This window comes from Oncorhynchus masou, unplaced genomic scaffold (assembly GCF_036934945.1).
Source record: "Oncorhynchus masou masou isolate Uvic2021 unplaced genomic scaffold, UVic_Omas_1.1 unplaced_scaffold_1453, whole genome shotgun sequence".
NCBI classification, from domain to species: domain Eukaryota; kingdom Metazoa; phylum Chordata; class Actinopteri; order Salmoniformes; family Salmonidae; genus Oncorhynchus; species Oncorhynchus masou.
The window spans coordinates 25831-39987 of record NW_027004509.1 but is presented as its reverse complement, the minus strand read 5'-3'; the positions used below and the strand labels follow the sequence as shown (position 1 = coordinate 39987).

Genomic DNA, 14157 nt, shown 5'->3' with positions numbered 1-14157 from the left:
TGGTGGTTGAAGATATCCCTCTAGTGGTGTGGGGGCTGTGCTTTGGCAAAGTGGGTGGGGTTATATCCTTCCTGTTTGGCCCTGTCCGGGGGTATCATCGGATGGGGCCACAGTGTCCCCCGACCCCTTCTGTCTCAGCCGCCAGTATTTATGCTGTAGTAGTTTATGTGTCGGGGGGCTAGGGTCAGTTTGTTATATCTGGAGTACTTCTCCTGTCTCCTGTCCGGTGTCTGTGTGAATTGAAGTGTGCTCTCTCTAATTCTCTCTTTCTCTCGGAGGACCTGAGCCCTAGGACCATGCCTCAGGACTACCTGGCATGATGAGTCCTTACTGTCCCCAGTCCACCTGGCCATGCTGCTGCTCCAGTTTCAACTGTTCTGCCTGCGGCTATGGAATCCTGACCTGTTCACCGGACATGCTACCTGTTCCAGACCTGCTGTTTTCAACTCTCTAGAGACAGCAGGAGTGGTAGAGATACTCTTAATGATCGGCTATGAAAAGCCAACTGACATTTACTCCTGAGGTGCTGACTTGCTGCACCCTCGACAACTACTGTGATTATTATTATTTGACCATGCTGGTCATTTATGAACATTTGAACATCTTGGCCGTGTTCTGTTATAATCTCCACCCGGCACAGCCAGAAGTGGACTGGCCACCCCTCATAGCCTGGTTCCTCTCTAGGTTTCTTCCTAGTTTTTGGCCTTTCTAGGGAGTTTTTCCTAGCCACCGTGCTTCTACACCTGCATTGCTTGCTGTTTGGGATTTTAGGCTGGGTTTCTGTACAGCACTTTGAGATATCAGCTGATGTACGAAGGGCTATATAAATACATTTGATATGAGTAAAAGTACATATACCCCAAGCAACTGCTTAAGTAGTACATTAAAGTATTTTTACTTAAGTACTTTACACTACTGTCAATAACTTACATGGATTAATAAAGGTTAAATAAACCTAGATATATTCACAATATAAATACACCAACTACACGTTGGAGCAGACCAGGTCTTTGGTCCCAGACACGTTGAGATCTATACTGGCTTTGGACTTCTTCTTAGCCAGTTTGCCTTGCCTTGCCTCAGACTTGAGATACTTCTCCTTGTTGTGAATGACCTGGATGTACTGGTCTGTGCTGCTGTTCTGCTGGTCGCTACTGGAGGCCAGAGAGGCCGAGTCTGACTCAGTCAGGGAAGGCTCCAGCTTGGACCTGGATGTCTTGGGCTTGACCTGGGGCTCCAGGCGTCTTCCGGGGCCCTGGGGGGGTGAGTGTACAAGTCTGCTGGGGGAGTGGGGGTGTCTGGCTGGGGACTGTGTGTGCCTGACTGGTGGTGGAATCTCCGCTCCTCTGATGCTGGTCTGGGAGAGGGAGTGCAAGCGCGTCTCCATATCCTCCCAGTGCCCTTTTTGGGCTTCACCGCCGTAGCGCCCCCTAGCAGTGTGGCTGTCTTTTGACGCCATAGACAGCTTGGTCTCCAGGCGCTCTCCGATGTAGAAGCGAGCTGGCTGTTGGAGGTCGGAGAGTGAGCGGGGCCGGTGAGTCTGCCCGAACAACCCCCTCCTAGACTCCCTCTTCCCCCCTGCCTCTTCCTCCTCCTCTTCATCACTCAGGTGTGACTGCGGCGGATTCGACCTGTGTGGGTGCCCATGCAGATGCGGAGCCCTTGGAGTATACCGCTTGGTATTCCGCGGAATCAGCTCTACGATTTCACCCCCCGGGTCCTCCGCTCGGAAGTGGCGAGGGACGCGTGTGGCTGATCTAAGCAACTTTTTCCTAGCTTCGTGCTCGTTGACGATGACGTAGCGCGTGGTGTAGGGGCGACGGCCCATGTAGCTCTGGGCGGTCACTATCCCAGCTGACTCTGCGGAGTGCATGGGCCTGATGGTCTTCCTGTAGAGTGGGTCGGAGTGGATATTCTCTGAGGAGTAGCGTGTCGGGGGGTTGTACGCCACATGATGGTAGGACTTGGACCTGCAGGTACCGCTAGGGCCCCCCAGGTAGGAAGGGTGTCTGGTGACAGAGGGAAATACGGATGATAAATGTTACTACTGTATGTGGTCGTAATGAGAGACCACTTGGACTTGAATCATTACAGAATACTACTGATACTGTGTATAGTTGATTCCTTTGGTAGTGACAGTAGTCCAGGACATAGTATGCCCAAACTGGCTTCAGAAGAACTTAAATACCCCACTGCTTATTAGCTACTGTTGAAGAAAACTACACTTTTCCTTTCCTTTGACCCCTGACTTGAGTGAAAGCAATGAGATGAAATCCCATTCAATTTCTTAGGGGTGAATCCTGACTTCCAGTGTAATTTTCACTTCGTCATGCATTGATGTTAATGGGAGACTAAGTTCAAACTTTGGGCTAGGTGCTGGAGTCCCCCTTCAGAGGTTTATTTAGGACTAACAACATGGACACTAACCCTTAATACTCCTGTAGACACACCTGTAGAGGACTGTATAAAAGCCTGTGACTGACCAGACAGAATAACACATAATATGTGTGTGTGTGTGTGAGACACACCTGTTAGGGATTATCTCCGGCCTTTGCTTGTGAAGTATGGACACTGTTGGACTTCTAGGCGCCCCAGCAGCAAATGTCGCCCTAGCGGTCTCGACTCTCGATGCCGACTGGGTGATGGTGCGGATGCCGTTGCCACGACGATCGGGCGACTGGAAGTTTGTGACACTGCCGTTGGGTCGTGGCGACGGCGTGCGAATGGACGACTCGCGGCTGGTGATGTCACCATCCTGCTGGTCAGGCTTCCTGTCCCCCCCGGGGACCTCTGGGGCCTGTAGCCTCGCTATGGGTGGGGGTCAGAGGTCAGGGGTTACAGGTAAGAGATTATAGTTTAGGTGTTCAAAAGTTAAACATTTTAATTGGTAAAGGTTAATAGTCAAATGAGGTGAAGGGTTAAAGGTCAGATGTAAGATGTTAGGGGATATGTAGACATAGACTACATAGAACCAACCAACCAGAAAGTAGAATGATGAGGTTTACCTGAAGCCAGCTGTAATACCTTCTTCTTGTCTTCTGTTCTCTCCTGACAAATACATTTCTGTTCAGCATACAGTCATGAGACTAAGTGGGCATCCCAAATGGCACCATATCGCCTAAATAGTCCGCTACTTTTAACCAGAGCCAATAGTAGTACACTGTCTAGGTAATATTTGGGATGCACTCATATGTATTTTTGTTTAATGTATAATAGTGACTGCCTTCGAGAACTATAACTATACCGTCTATAACTCACAGTCTGAAGCTGCATCCTCAGCTGGTTGTTGGTGAATTTAAGGGATCTGGCAATGGCCTGAAGGTAGTAGATCAACATGCTGAAGGACACAGAGAGAGTTACCCCAAGAGGACTGACACAATGACTGATCAACATGCTGAAAGACAGAGAGAGTGACCCCAAGAGCACTGACACATTAACAATGCATAGAGCAAGTCAGGCTACATTGTGTGTGTGTGTGTGTGTGTGTGTGTGTGTGTGTGTGTGTGTGTGTGTGTGTGTGTGTGTGTGTGTGTGTGTGTGTGTGTGTGTGTGTGTGTATGTGAGTAAGTCTGTGTGTGTGTGAGTAAGTCTGTGTGTGTGAGTCTGTGTGTGAGTCTGCGTGTGTGTGTGAGTCTGTGTGTGAGAGAGTCTGCATTCCTGTGTGTTTGTGTGTGTGTGTGTGTGAGAGTCTGTCTGTGTGTGTGAGTGCACTCACAACAGCAGCAGCAGAGCGGGCAACGCTACAACAGGGCTGGTGACGTAACTCATCACTTTACTGAACCACAGCGGGAAGTCATTGGCTATCGTCTCTGAGATGATGTCATAAATCTTCTCCTGACCGCTGCAGGGGAACGAACGCGCACGCACACACACACACACACAGCAGAATTAAAGCTATACATGCTTTTCTTCTTGGCCTTATTGTGCTTTTAGCAGATTATGATGTGTGATGATAATAAAAATAATCATGGATTAATGTTTTATAGCGATTTTCAAGGTTCTCAATAGGAGTTTGATCATCCACAAACACACACACACTTGGGTTAAACATGCACACACACACACACACACACACACACAATACTGCAACACTATTGAAAGTGTGGCTGACCTTAAATGACCTTAAATTACAAGGGCTATCTTTAAAATGGGCACCACATTTAAAGAGCTTCACGGGAATAATCGCTTACCTAAATGGCCCACAGTGTTGGGAAGGTCTGTATCTCACTATGGCGAAGATGGTGGGCAGCATACACAGAAAAAGCATGAACAACAGCATAGCCAGGTAGAAATTATTTGATCTGGAAACAAATGAGAGAAAGAAAATGATACTTTTATTTCTATATTGTTCATTTATCTGTGTTATTTCAAGTTTTTCTGCCTTTGTAATCCTGATCAACTATGTTAACAAAGACAGATAATCAAAAACCATAATCCATGTTTGTAACGGTTGTCGTCTGGAGAAAGAGAGGAGGACCAATGCGCAGCGTGGTAAGTGTCCATTATTTTAATAAAACAACTGAACACTGAACAAAACAACAAAAACGACAAATGAACAGTCCTGTAAAGTGACGAAAAACACTAAAATAATCACCCACAACCAAAATGGGGAAAACAGGTTACCTAAGTATGATTCTCAATCAGAGACAACGATCGACAGCTGCCTCTGATTGAGAACCATACCAGGCAAAACACAGAACTCACGCCCCGACCAAACTAACACAAAGACATAATAAAAGAACTAAGGTCAGAACGTGACAATGTTTGGTTAGAGACAATAGGGATGTTGGAATATATTTTTAATATACTATCATATTATTGTTTGGTTATACATTTTGACATTTACATTTTAGTAATTTAGCAGACGCTCTTATCCAGAGCGACTTACAGATAGTGCATTAATTTTTAAATAGCTAGGGGTGGCAGGGTAGCCTAGTGGTTAGAACATTGGATTAGTAACCAAAAGGTTACAAGTTCAAATCCCCAAGCTGACAAGGTACAAATCTGTCATTCTGGCCCGGAACAGGCATTTAACCCACTGTTCCTAGGCAGTCATTGAAAATAAGAATTTGCTCTTAACTGACTTGGGTAGCAAAAAAAAGGTGGGACAACCAAATATCACAGTCATCAAAATACTTTTTTTCCTCAATAACGTAGCTATCAGTAGAAGCCGAGCTAGAAGGGCGGGGGGGTCAAACATACTGAAGAGGACGGGTTTCAGGCGTTTTTGGAAGATGGGCAGGGACTGTCCTAGCTTCAGGTAGAAGGTTCTACCATTGGGGTGAGAGGAGAGAGAAGAGCTTGGACTGGGCTGTGCGGGAGCCGTCCTCCAGTAGAGGTGGAGGGGCCAAGAGACCTGAGGTGGCAGAACGTAGTGCTCAGGTTGGGGTGTAGGGTTTGAGCATAGCCTGAAGGTATGGAGGGGTAGCTCCTCTTGCTGCTCTGTAGGTAAGCACCATGGTCTTGCAGTGGACGTGAGCTTCAACTGGAAGCCAGTGGAGTGTGCAGAGGAGCGTGGTGAAATGAGAGAACTTGGTAAGGTTGAAAACCAGGCGGGCTGCTGCATTCTGAATAAGTTGCAGAGGTTTGATGGCCCAAGCAGGGGAGCCCAGTCAACAGCGAGTTGCAGTAGTCCAGACGGGAGAGAACAAGTGCCTGGATTAGGACCTGCGGCGCTTCTTGTGTGAGGTATGGTCTTACTCTACTGATGTTGTAGTGCATGAACCTGCAGGAGCGACAGAGAACGACAGGGTGTTGTCCAGGTTCACGCCAAGGTTTTTTGCACTCTGGGAGGGCGACACTGTGGAGTTGTCAACTGTGATGGAGAGGTCTTGGTGGAAGATATTGATCATATGTGACCCGTTTCAGGAAACTAGGCTCATGTCACAAGTCACGCCTTCACAGGAGAGACATTCTTTTAAAGAAGATTTTTGGCAGAAAGGCCTTCTGGAACCTGTAAACTTTCATGTGTCACACCCTGACCATAGTTTGCTTTGTATGTTTCTATGTTTTGTTTGGTCAGGGTGTGATCTGAGTGGGCATTCTATGTTACATGTCTAGTTTGTCTATTTCTCTGTTTGTCCTGATATGGTTCTCAATCAGAGGAAGGTGTTAGTCATTGTCTCTGATTGGGAACCATATTTAGGTAGCCTGTTTGGTGTTGGGTTTTGTGGGTGATTGTTCCTGTCTCTGTGTTTGCACCAGATAGGGCTGTTTTGGGTTTTCAAGTTTCTTGTTTTTGTTAGTTTGTTCATGTGAAGTGCTTTATTAAACATGAATCAAAATAACCACGCTGCGTTTTGGTCCGCCTCTCCTTCAGCGCAAGAAAACTGTTACATCATGTGCCTTAATAACAAACGTGTATGTCATCTGTAAATGCAAATAAAATAGTTAAATTACGAGACTTGTTGGTTAAGCCACAGAAAAAGCCAGCAACCGTCCCACCAGCCATGATTGGCTGAGATAATGAGTAGGCTGGACATGCAAAGAGAGGAGTTTGGATTGGTCTGCCATATAGACTGCTTCTGTCTATTTGAGCTTTGTTTACCTATAGCTAGCTAGACGTCTTAAGGTAAAGTGTACAACACCCTTTGAATATGGGCGGTGTCAGTAAACGTCTACACAAAAGTGTAATGAAATTGTTGCCAGCAGAGCTGGTTAGGCTGTTTTCATGTTATCCAGAGGTAAACAAATCATCGGCCAGAGTGTCAAGTTTGAGCTCCGAATGCTCCGAGAATGAAACGAGATGGGTGGGGCTAAAGCTTAAGAGGGTGTGAACGATGCTGAATGGGTGTAGACATAGGAGAGCTCTTCACTAGATATCAAAACATTCAAATGCCATTTTCTCAAAAGTAAGTTTCAAAGCTTATCAACTTCCAGATAATTACTTTCCCATGGTTCCTCCAAAATGCAGTGTATGATCTACCATTTTGGTAGCACTGAGTCTCTACTTTTACCCAATGGAAAATACATCATTTCAAATATTGCTACTTAATGAAGACCAAATCCAGGTGGTGAGTCACATATACTATTTATTCATATCATTCTATTTCTTTAAACTATCATGCTATTTTACATAACCAAGTGAAGAGTATGGTGTGTGTGTGCGCTTGCATAAGTGTGTATTTTCCTGTACATCTGAGAGTGACTGATAAGGCCTGAAAGAGGCAGCAACAGACTCGTTACATAAATCAGAGTGGGCTGAGTGCCTGCAGGCCCACTCTGTGTGTGTGTGTGTGTGTGTGTGTGTGTGTGTGTGTGTGTGTGTGTGTGTGTGTGTGTGTGTGTGTGTGTGTGTGTGTGTGTGTGTGTGTGTGTGTGTTTGCGTTTGCGTGCGTGCGTGTGTTTGATGGAGCAGTGTAGTAGCTCATCACAGAGATGTGCTCATTTTGTTCTCTCTCTCCACAGAGCTGGAAAATATGATCCGATGGGAGGGGAGGAGAGGAGTAATGAGACCAGAACCACAGAACCAGAACCACTGAGCCAGAGAGCCAGAACCACAGAACCAGGATTATAGGCCCAGAGTGAATCAGACTCACTCACTGTCTCGAAGAGGCAGTGTCGCACAATGCTGTTATGTAATGTTAGTTTTTAGTGGTACTGTTTATTATGTATTCATCAGTCTAAAAGAGAGAGAGAGAGAGAGAGAGAGAGAGAGAGAGAGAGAGAGAGAGAGAGAGAGAGAAGTGAATGGTAGAGTGGCTGTGTCTTCTGAACATGCTCATCCAGTATGAGTGTGTGTATATGTACAGTGCTTTGGGAAATTATTCAGACCCCTTGACTTTTTCCACATTCAACCCTATTCTAAAATGGATGAAATCTGGGGGGTTTTGTGCTTAGGGTTGTTGTCCTGTTGGAAGGTGAACCTTCGCCCCAGTCTGTGGTCCTGAGCACACTGGAGCAGGTTTTCTTCAAGGATCTCTCTGTATTTTCCTCCGTTAATCTTTACCTGAGGAGAGGCTCTACCATAAAGACCTGATTGGTGGAGTGCTCCAGAGATGGTTGTCCTTCTGGAAGGTTCTCCCATCTCCACAAAGGAACTCTGGAGTTCTGTCAAAGTGACCATCGGGTTCTTGGTCACCTCCTAGACCAAGGCCCATCTACCTTGATTGCTCAGTTTGGCTAGGCTGCACCTGAGCTCAATTTTGAGTCTCAAAGCAAAGACTCTGAATACTTATGTAAATAAGGTTTATTATTTACTTAATTTTATAATTTACATCTATTTATTAGTTTTTATACATTTGCAAAAATGTCTATAAACCCTGTTTTGCTTTGACATTATGGGGTATTGTGTGTAGATTGATGAGAATTATTATTTTTTAAATGCAACAGAATGTGGAAAAACTCAAGAGGTCTAAATACTTTCCCAGTGCACTATATGTGTGTGTATGTACCTGTGTGTGTATGTGCCTGTGTTTGTGTGTACCTGTGTGTGTGTGTACCTGTGTGTGTGTGTACCTGTGTGTGTATGTACCTGTGTGTGTGTGTGTACCTGTGTGTGTGTGTGTACCTGTGTGTGTGCCCGTGTGTGTGTGTGCTTGTGTGTGTGTGTGTGTGTGCCTGTGTGTGTGCTTGTGTGTGTGTGTGCTTGTGTGTGTGTGTGTGTGCCTGTGTGTGTGCTTGTGTGTTGGCTTGTGTGTGTGTGTGCTTGTGTGTGTGTGTGCCTGTGTGTGTTTGTGTGCCTGTGTGTGTGTTTCTGTGTGTGTGTTTGCTTGTATGTGTGTGTGTGCTTGTGTGTGTGTGTGTGTGTGTGTGTGTGCCTGTGTGTGTGTGTGTGTGTGTGTGTGCCTGTGTGTGTGTGTTCCTGTGTGTGTGCTTGTGTGTGTGTGTGTGTGCCTGTGTGTGTGTGTGTGTGTGCCTGTGTGTGTGTGTGCCTGTGTGTGTGTGTGTGCCAATGTGTGTGTGTGTGTGTGCCTGTGTGTTTGCCCGTGTGTGTGTGTGTTCCTGTGTGTGTGTGTTCCTGTGTGTGTGTGCTTGTGTGTGCTTGTGTGTGTGTGTGTGTGCCTGTGCTTGTGTGTGTGTGCTTGTGTGTGTGTGTGTGTGTGTGTGTGCCTGTGTGTGTGTGTGCCAATGTGTGTGTGTGTGCCAATATGTGTGTGTGTGTGTGTGTGTGTATGTGCCTGTGTGTGTGTGTGTGCCTGTGTGTGTGTGCTTGTGTGTGTGTGTGTGCCTGTCTATGTGTGTGCTTGTGTGTGTGTGTGTGTGCTTGTGTGTGTGTGTGTGCCTGTGTGTGTGTGTGTTTTGTGTGTGCCTGTGTGTGTGTGTGTGCCAATGTGTGTGTGTGTTACTCTGTGTGTGTGTGTGTGTGCGTGCCTGTGTGTGTGTGTGTGTGTGTGTGTGTGTGCGTGCCTGTGTGTGTGTGTGTGCCTGTGTGTGTGCCTGTGTGTGTGTGCCTGTGTGTGTGCCTGTGTGTGTGTGTGTGTGTGCCAAAGTGTGTGTGCCAAAGTGTTTGTGTTCCTGTGTGTGTGTGTGCTTGTGTGCCTGTGTGCGTGTGTGCTTGTGTGTGTGTTTGTGTGTGTGTGCATGACTGTGTGTGTGTGTGCCTGTGTGTGTCCATGCCTGTGTGTGTGTGTGTGTGTGTCTCTGCCCCTGACCTGGATGCTCTGAACACCTGTTGGTGAGGGACGTTACAGGTGAGCACAGCCCAACTCCTCAGGTACATCAAGCCTATCAGCTTCAACACATTAAAGGCAGGCAGACAGGGAGAGAAGAACGAACCCATCCTAGAGAGAGAGAGAGAGAGAGAGAGAGAGATAGGGAGAGAGAGAGAAGGGGGGGAGAAGTGGAGCTGAAAAATCATAATGTATACATGAGCCGACAAGGTTACCTACACAGCAGTTTGTGTAGTGACGGTGTAAAGTCAGTTACCATTAGATGACATCAGCTGTCATGTATTAATGTGTTTATGTCACTATTATGACAATGATGTGAGAGAGAAAGACAGAGAGAAAGGGAAAGCCAGAGGGAGGGGGGGTTGGAGAAGAATGTCCCCACTCTGTGAAAGAGCCAGAGAACACAGAGAGAGAGATGGGTGGGGGGGGTTGGAGAAGAATGTCCTCACTCTGTGAAGGAGCCAGAGGACACAGAGAGAGGGACAGATTTACACCCCTGCTAATGGAGCTCCTCCAGCCTCCCCCCTGTGGAATGAACAGAGGTAATACTGTCCATCTAACTGCAGAGGTGTGGAATGAACAGAGGTAATACTATCCATTGTTGGGGATGAATCAGAATTAGTTGGGTAACATAGATGTTTTATTTTCATAATATGCTTGTGAGATACTTGTCATTAGAATGTATCTCTTTGGAATACAGGGTTGGCAGTTTGCAGTTATCCCTTCTCAGCTAAGGCTCAGTTACTTGGGGCCCAGAGAGGGGAGAGGTCAGGCTTGTGTCAGGACCCGGTTACGAACCTGGGTCTCCGGAGTGAGAAACAGTCACTTAACCAACTGAGCCACGAATAGTCAGCAGAACCCAGAAGATGAGGCAGACACAGCAGTACTTAAGACGGTGTATTTAATAAAGTAAAAAGGAGAAGTCCTTAAATACAAAAATGGCAAATCCAAAAGGTGGTAGGAATAGCACAAAAAAGCCTCAAGAGATCCTCAAAAACAAAAACAGAATTCCACAAGCGCATCCACCGGAATCGACAAGAATACACAGAACACTAGGGCTGGGTGCTAACATACAAACACAGAGCACAGAACTGAGGGAAACTAAGGGTTTAAATACAATCAGGGGAAACGAGGCACAGGTGCAAATAATAATGGGGAACAAGGGAAAAAACATAAGGTCAAAAAGCACAATGGGGGCATCTAGTGACCAAAACCCGGAACAACCCTGGCCAAATCCTGACAGCTTGTCTTATCTGTGAATGTGTCTGTAACTATTCCTAAACCATGTGAAGGGATGGCGTGATTAATGGGGAACCAGTTAGTTGGCTCCACAATCACACATAACATAGCATATTACTCTGGGTCAGGGGCTGTCCTGCCCTTAGTAACGTTGCCTTTTATAGAAGTACTGGGCTATATATTATAGCTAATATGGGCACATTACCTTCTACATTAGAATCAGAATCACCATTAATAGCCAATCACATTTTCACAGTCAGAATGTCACTTGTGATATGGTGCTGCTAGCAATATACATCATTTAGAGCCGTTATACATACAGAGGAATTTACACAACGTTTCCACACATTGTAAACAAATTGGTTAAAGTGAACATAGAATTGAAGTGTGAGAGAGTGTGTTATATCTCTCACTGGAGTTTTTCTGGCAATGTGACTTGAGGATGAACTCTGGGTCCTAGTTCCATCTACTGTCTATGTTGTATCTGATGTCTGAAAGCTCAACAGCAAAGACCAATATCATATGACAGAAGAGAAAAATACGTTCCGAGCCGTGGTGGAGTGGGTGCGTAACACTCCCATCAATAAGCACATTTTCCTAGGGTGGCAGGTATCCTAGCGGGTAAGAGTGTTGGGTCAGTAACTGAAAGGTCACTGGTTCGGATCCCCGAGTTGACTTGGGGAATAAAACTGTCGGTGTTTCCCTTGAGAAGGACCTTTGACCCTAATTCCTCGGGATAAGAGTGATAAATTACAAACATGTCAATGTAAAATGCCTCCCCACTGGAGACCAGGGTTTAAACAATGTGAAAGGTTGAGTGGAACTCCACTGTCGTATAAAAAGAAAGAATAGATGAAGTGACAAATCCAGTAGAATGTGACATACCAGATCATTCCTTGGTTATATATCAGGTGGAGGACATTCTCAGCTATCTTGAATTCCCCATACTCAGGCTGCCAGGTGGGAAACAGAAAGGGTGACATTAATTAAACCTTCAATTCCCCATACTCAGGCTGCCAGGTGGGAAACAGAAAGGGTGACATTAATTAAACCTTCAATTCCCCATACTCAGGCTGCCAGGTGGGAAACAGAAAGGGTGACATTAATTAAACCTTCAATTCCCCATACTCAGGTTGCCAGGTGGGAAACAGAAAGGGTGACATTAATTAAACCTTGAATTCCCCATACTCAGGCTGCCAGGTGGGAAACAGAAAGGGTGACATTAATTAAACCTTCAATTCCCCATACTCAGGCTGCCAGGTGGGAAACAGAAAGGGTGACATTAATTAAACCTTCAATTCCCCATACTCAGGCTGCCAGGTGGGAAACAGAAAGGGTGACATTAATTAAACCTTCAATTCCCCATACTCAGGCTGCCAGGTGGGAAACAGAAAGGGTGACATTAATTAAACCTTGAATTCCCCATACTCAGGCTGCCAGGTGGGAAACAGAAAGGGTGACATTAATTAAACCTTGAATTCCCCATACTCAGGCTGCCAGGTGGGAAACAGAAAGGGTGACATTAATTAAACCTTCAATTCCCCATACTCAGGCTGCCAGGTGGGAAACAGAAAGGGTGACATTAATTAAACCTTCAATTCCCCATACTCAGGCTGCCAGGTGGGAAACAGAAAGGGTGACATTAATTAAACCTTGAATTCCCCATACTCAGGCTGCCAGGTGGGAAACAGAAAGGGTGACATTAATTAAACCTTGAATTCCCCATACTCAGGCTGCCAGGTGGGAAACAGAAAGGGTGACATTAATTAAACCTTGAATTCCCCATACTCAGGCTGCCAGGTGGGAAACAGAAAGGGTGACATTAATTAAACCTTCAATTCCCCATACTCAGGCTGCCAGGTGGGAAACAGAAAGGGTGACATTAATTAAACCTTCAATTCCCCATACTCAGGCTGCCAGGTGGGAAACAGAAAGGGTGACATTAATTAAACCTTCAATTCCCCATACTCAGGCTGCCAGGTGGGAAACAGAAAGGGTGACATTAATTAAACCTTGAATTCCCCATACTCAGGCTGCCAGGTGGGAAACAGAAAAGGGTGACATTAATTAAACCTTCAATTCCCCATACTCAGGCTGCCAGGTGGGAAACAGAAAGGGTGACATTAATTAAACCTTCAATTCCCCATACTCAGGCTGCCAGGTGGGAAACAGAAAGGGTGACATTAATTAAACCTTCAATTCCCCATACTCAGGCTGCCAGGTGGGAAACAGAAAGGGTGACATTAATTAAACCTTGAATTCCCCATACTCAGGCTGCCAGGTGGGAAACAGAAAGGGTGACATTAATTAAACCTTCAATTCCCCATACTCAGGCTGCCAGGTGGGAAACAGAAAGGGTGACATTAATTAAACCTTCAATTCCCCATACTCAGGCTGCCAGGTGGGAAACAGAAAGGGTGACATTAATTAAACCTTGAATTCCCCATACTCAGGCTGCCAGGTGGGAAACAGAAAGGGTGACATTAATTAAACCTTGAATTCCCCATACTCAGGCTGCCAGGTGGGAAACAGAAAGGGTGACATTAATTAAACCTTCAATTCCCCATACTCAGGCTGCCAGGTGGGAAACAGAAAGGGTGACATTAATTAAACCTTCAATTCCCCATACTCAGGCTGCCAGGTGGGAAACAGAAAGGGTGACATTAATTAAACCTTCAATTCCCCATACTCAGGCTGCCAGGTGGGAAACAGAAAGGGTGACATTAATTAAACCTTGAATTCCCCATACTCAGGCTGCCAGGTGGGAAACAGAAAGGGTGACATTAATTAAACCTTCAATTCCCCATACTCAGGCTGCCAGGTGGGAAACAGAAAGGGTGACATTAATTAAACCTTCAATTCCCCATACTCAGGCTGCCAGGTGGGAAACAGAAAGGGTGACATTAATTAAACCTTCAATTCCCCATACTCAGGCTGCCAGGTGGGAAACAGAAAGGGTGACATTAATTAAACCTTCAATTCCCCATACTCAGGCTGCCAGGTGGGAAACAGAAAGGGTGACATTAATTAAACCTTCAATTCCCCATACTCAGGCTGCCAGGTGGGAAACAGAAAGGGTGACATTAATTAAACCTTCAATTCCCCATACTCAGGCTGCCAGGTGGGAAACAGAAAGGGTGACATTAATTAAACCTTGAATTCCCCATACTCAGGCTGCCAGGTGGGAAACAGAAAGGGTGACATTAATTAAACCTTGAATTCCCCATACTCAGGCTGCCAGGTGGGAAACAGAAAGGGTGACATTAATTAAACCTTGAATTCCCCATACTCAGGCTGCCAGGTGGGA

At 45.9% G+C, this 14157-nt stretch overlaps 1 protein-coding gene across 1 annotated transcript in view; it reads right to left on the bottom strand.

Moving 5' to 3' along the window:
• Window positions 1-985: 985 nt before the first annotated feature.
• LOC135530893 (transmembrane channel-like protein 3) overlaps window positions 986-14157 on the bottom strand; it is a 37278-nt gene continuing 24106 nt past the window's right edge. The window contains exons 8-15 of the mRNA XM_064959066.1: window positions 11736-11803; window positions 9594-9722; window positions 4191-4301; window positions 3716-3841; window positions 3259-3337; window positions 3006-3048; window positions 2529-2808; window positions 986-2009 (exon numbers count right to left, since the gene is read on the bottom strand). Of these exons, the coding sequence (XP_064815138.1) occupies window positions 986-2009; window positions 2529-2808; window positions 3006-3048; window positions 3259-3337; window positions 3716-3841; window positions 4191-4301; window positions 9594-9722; window positions 11736-11803 (1860 nt within the window). The remainder of the gene's footprint in view (window positions 2010-2528; window positions 2809-3005; window positions 3049-3258; window positions 3338-3715; window positions 3842-4190; window positions 4302-9593; window positions 9723-11735; window positions 11804-14157) is intronic.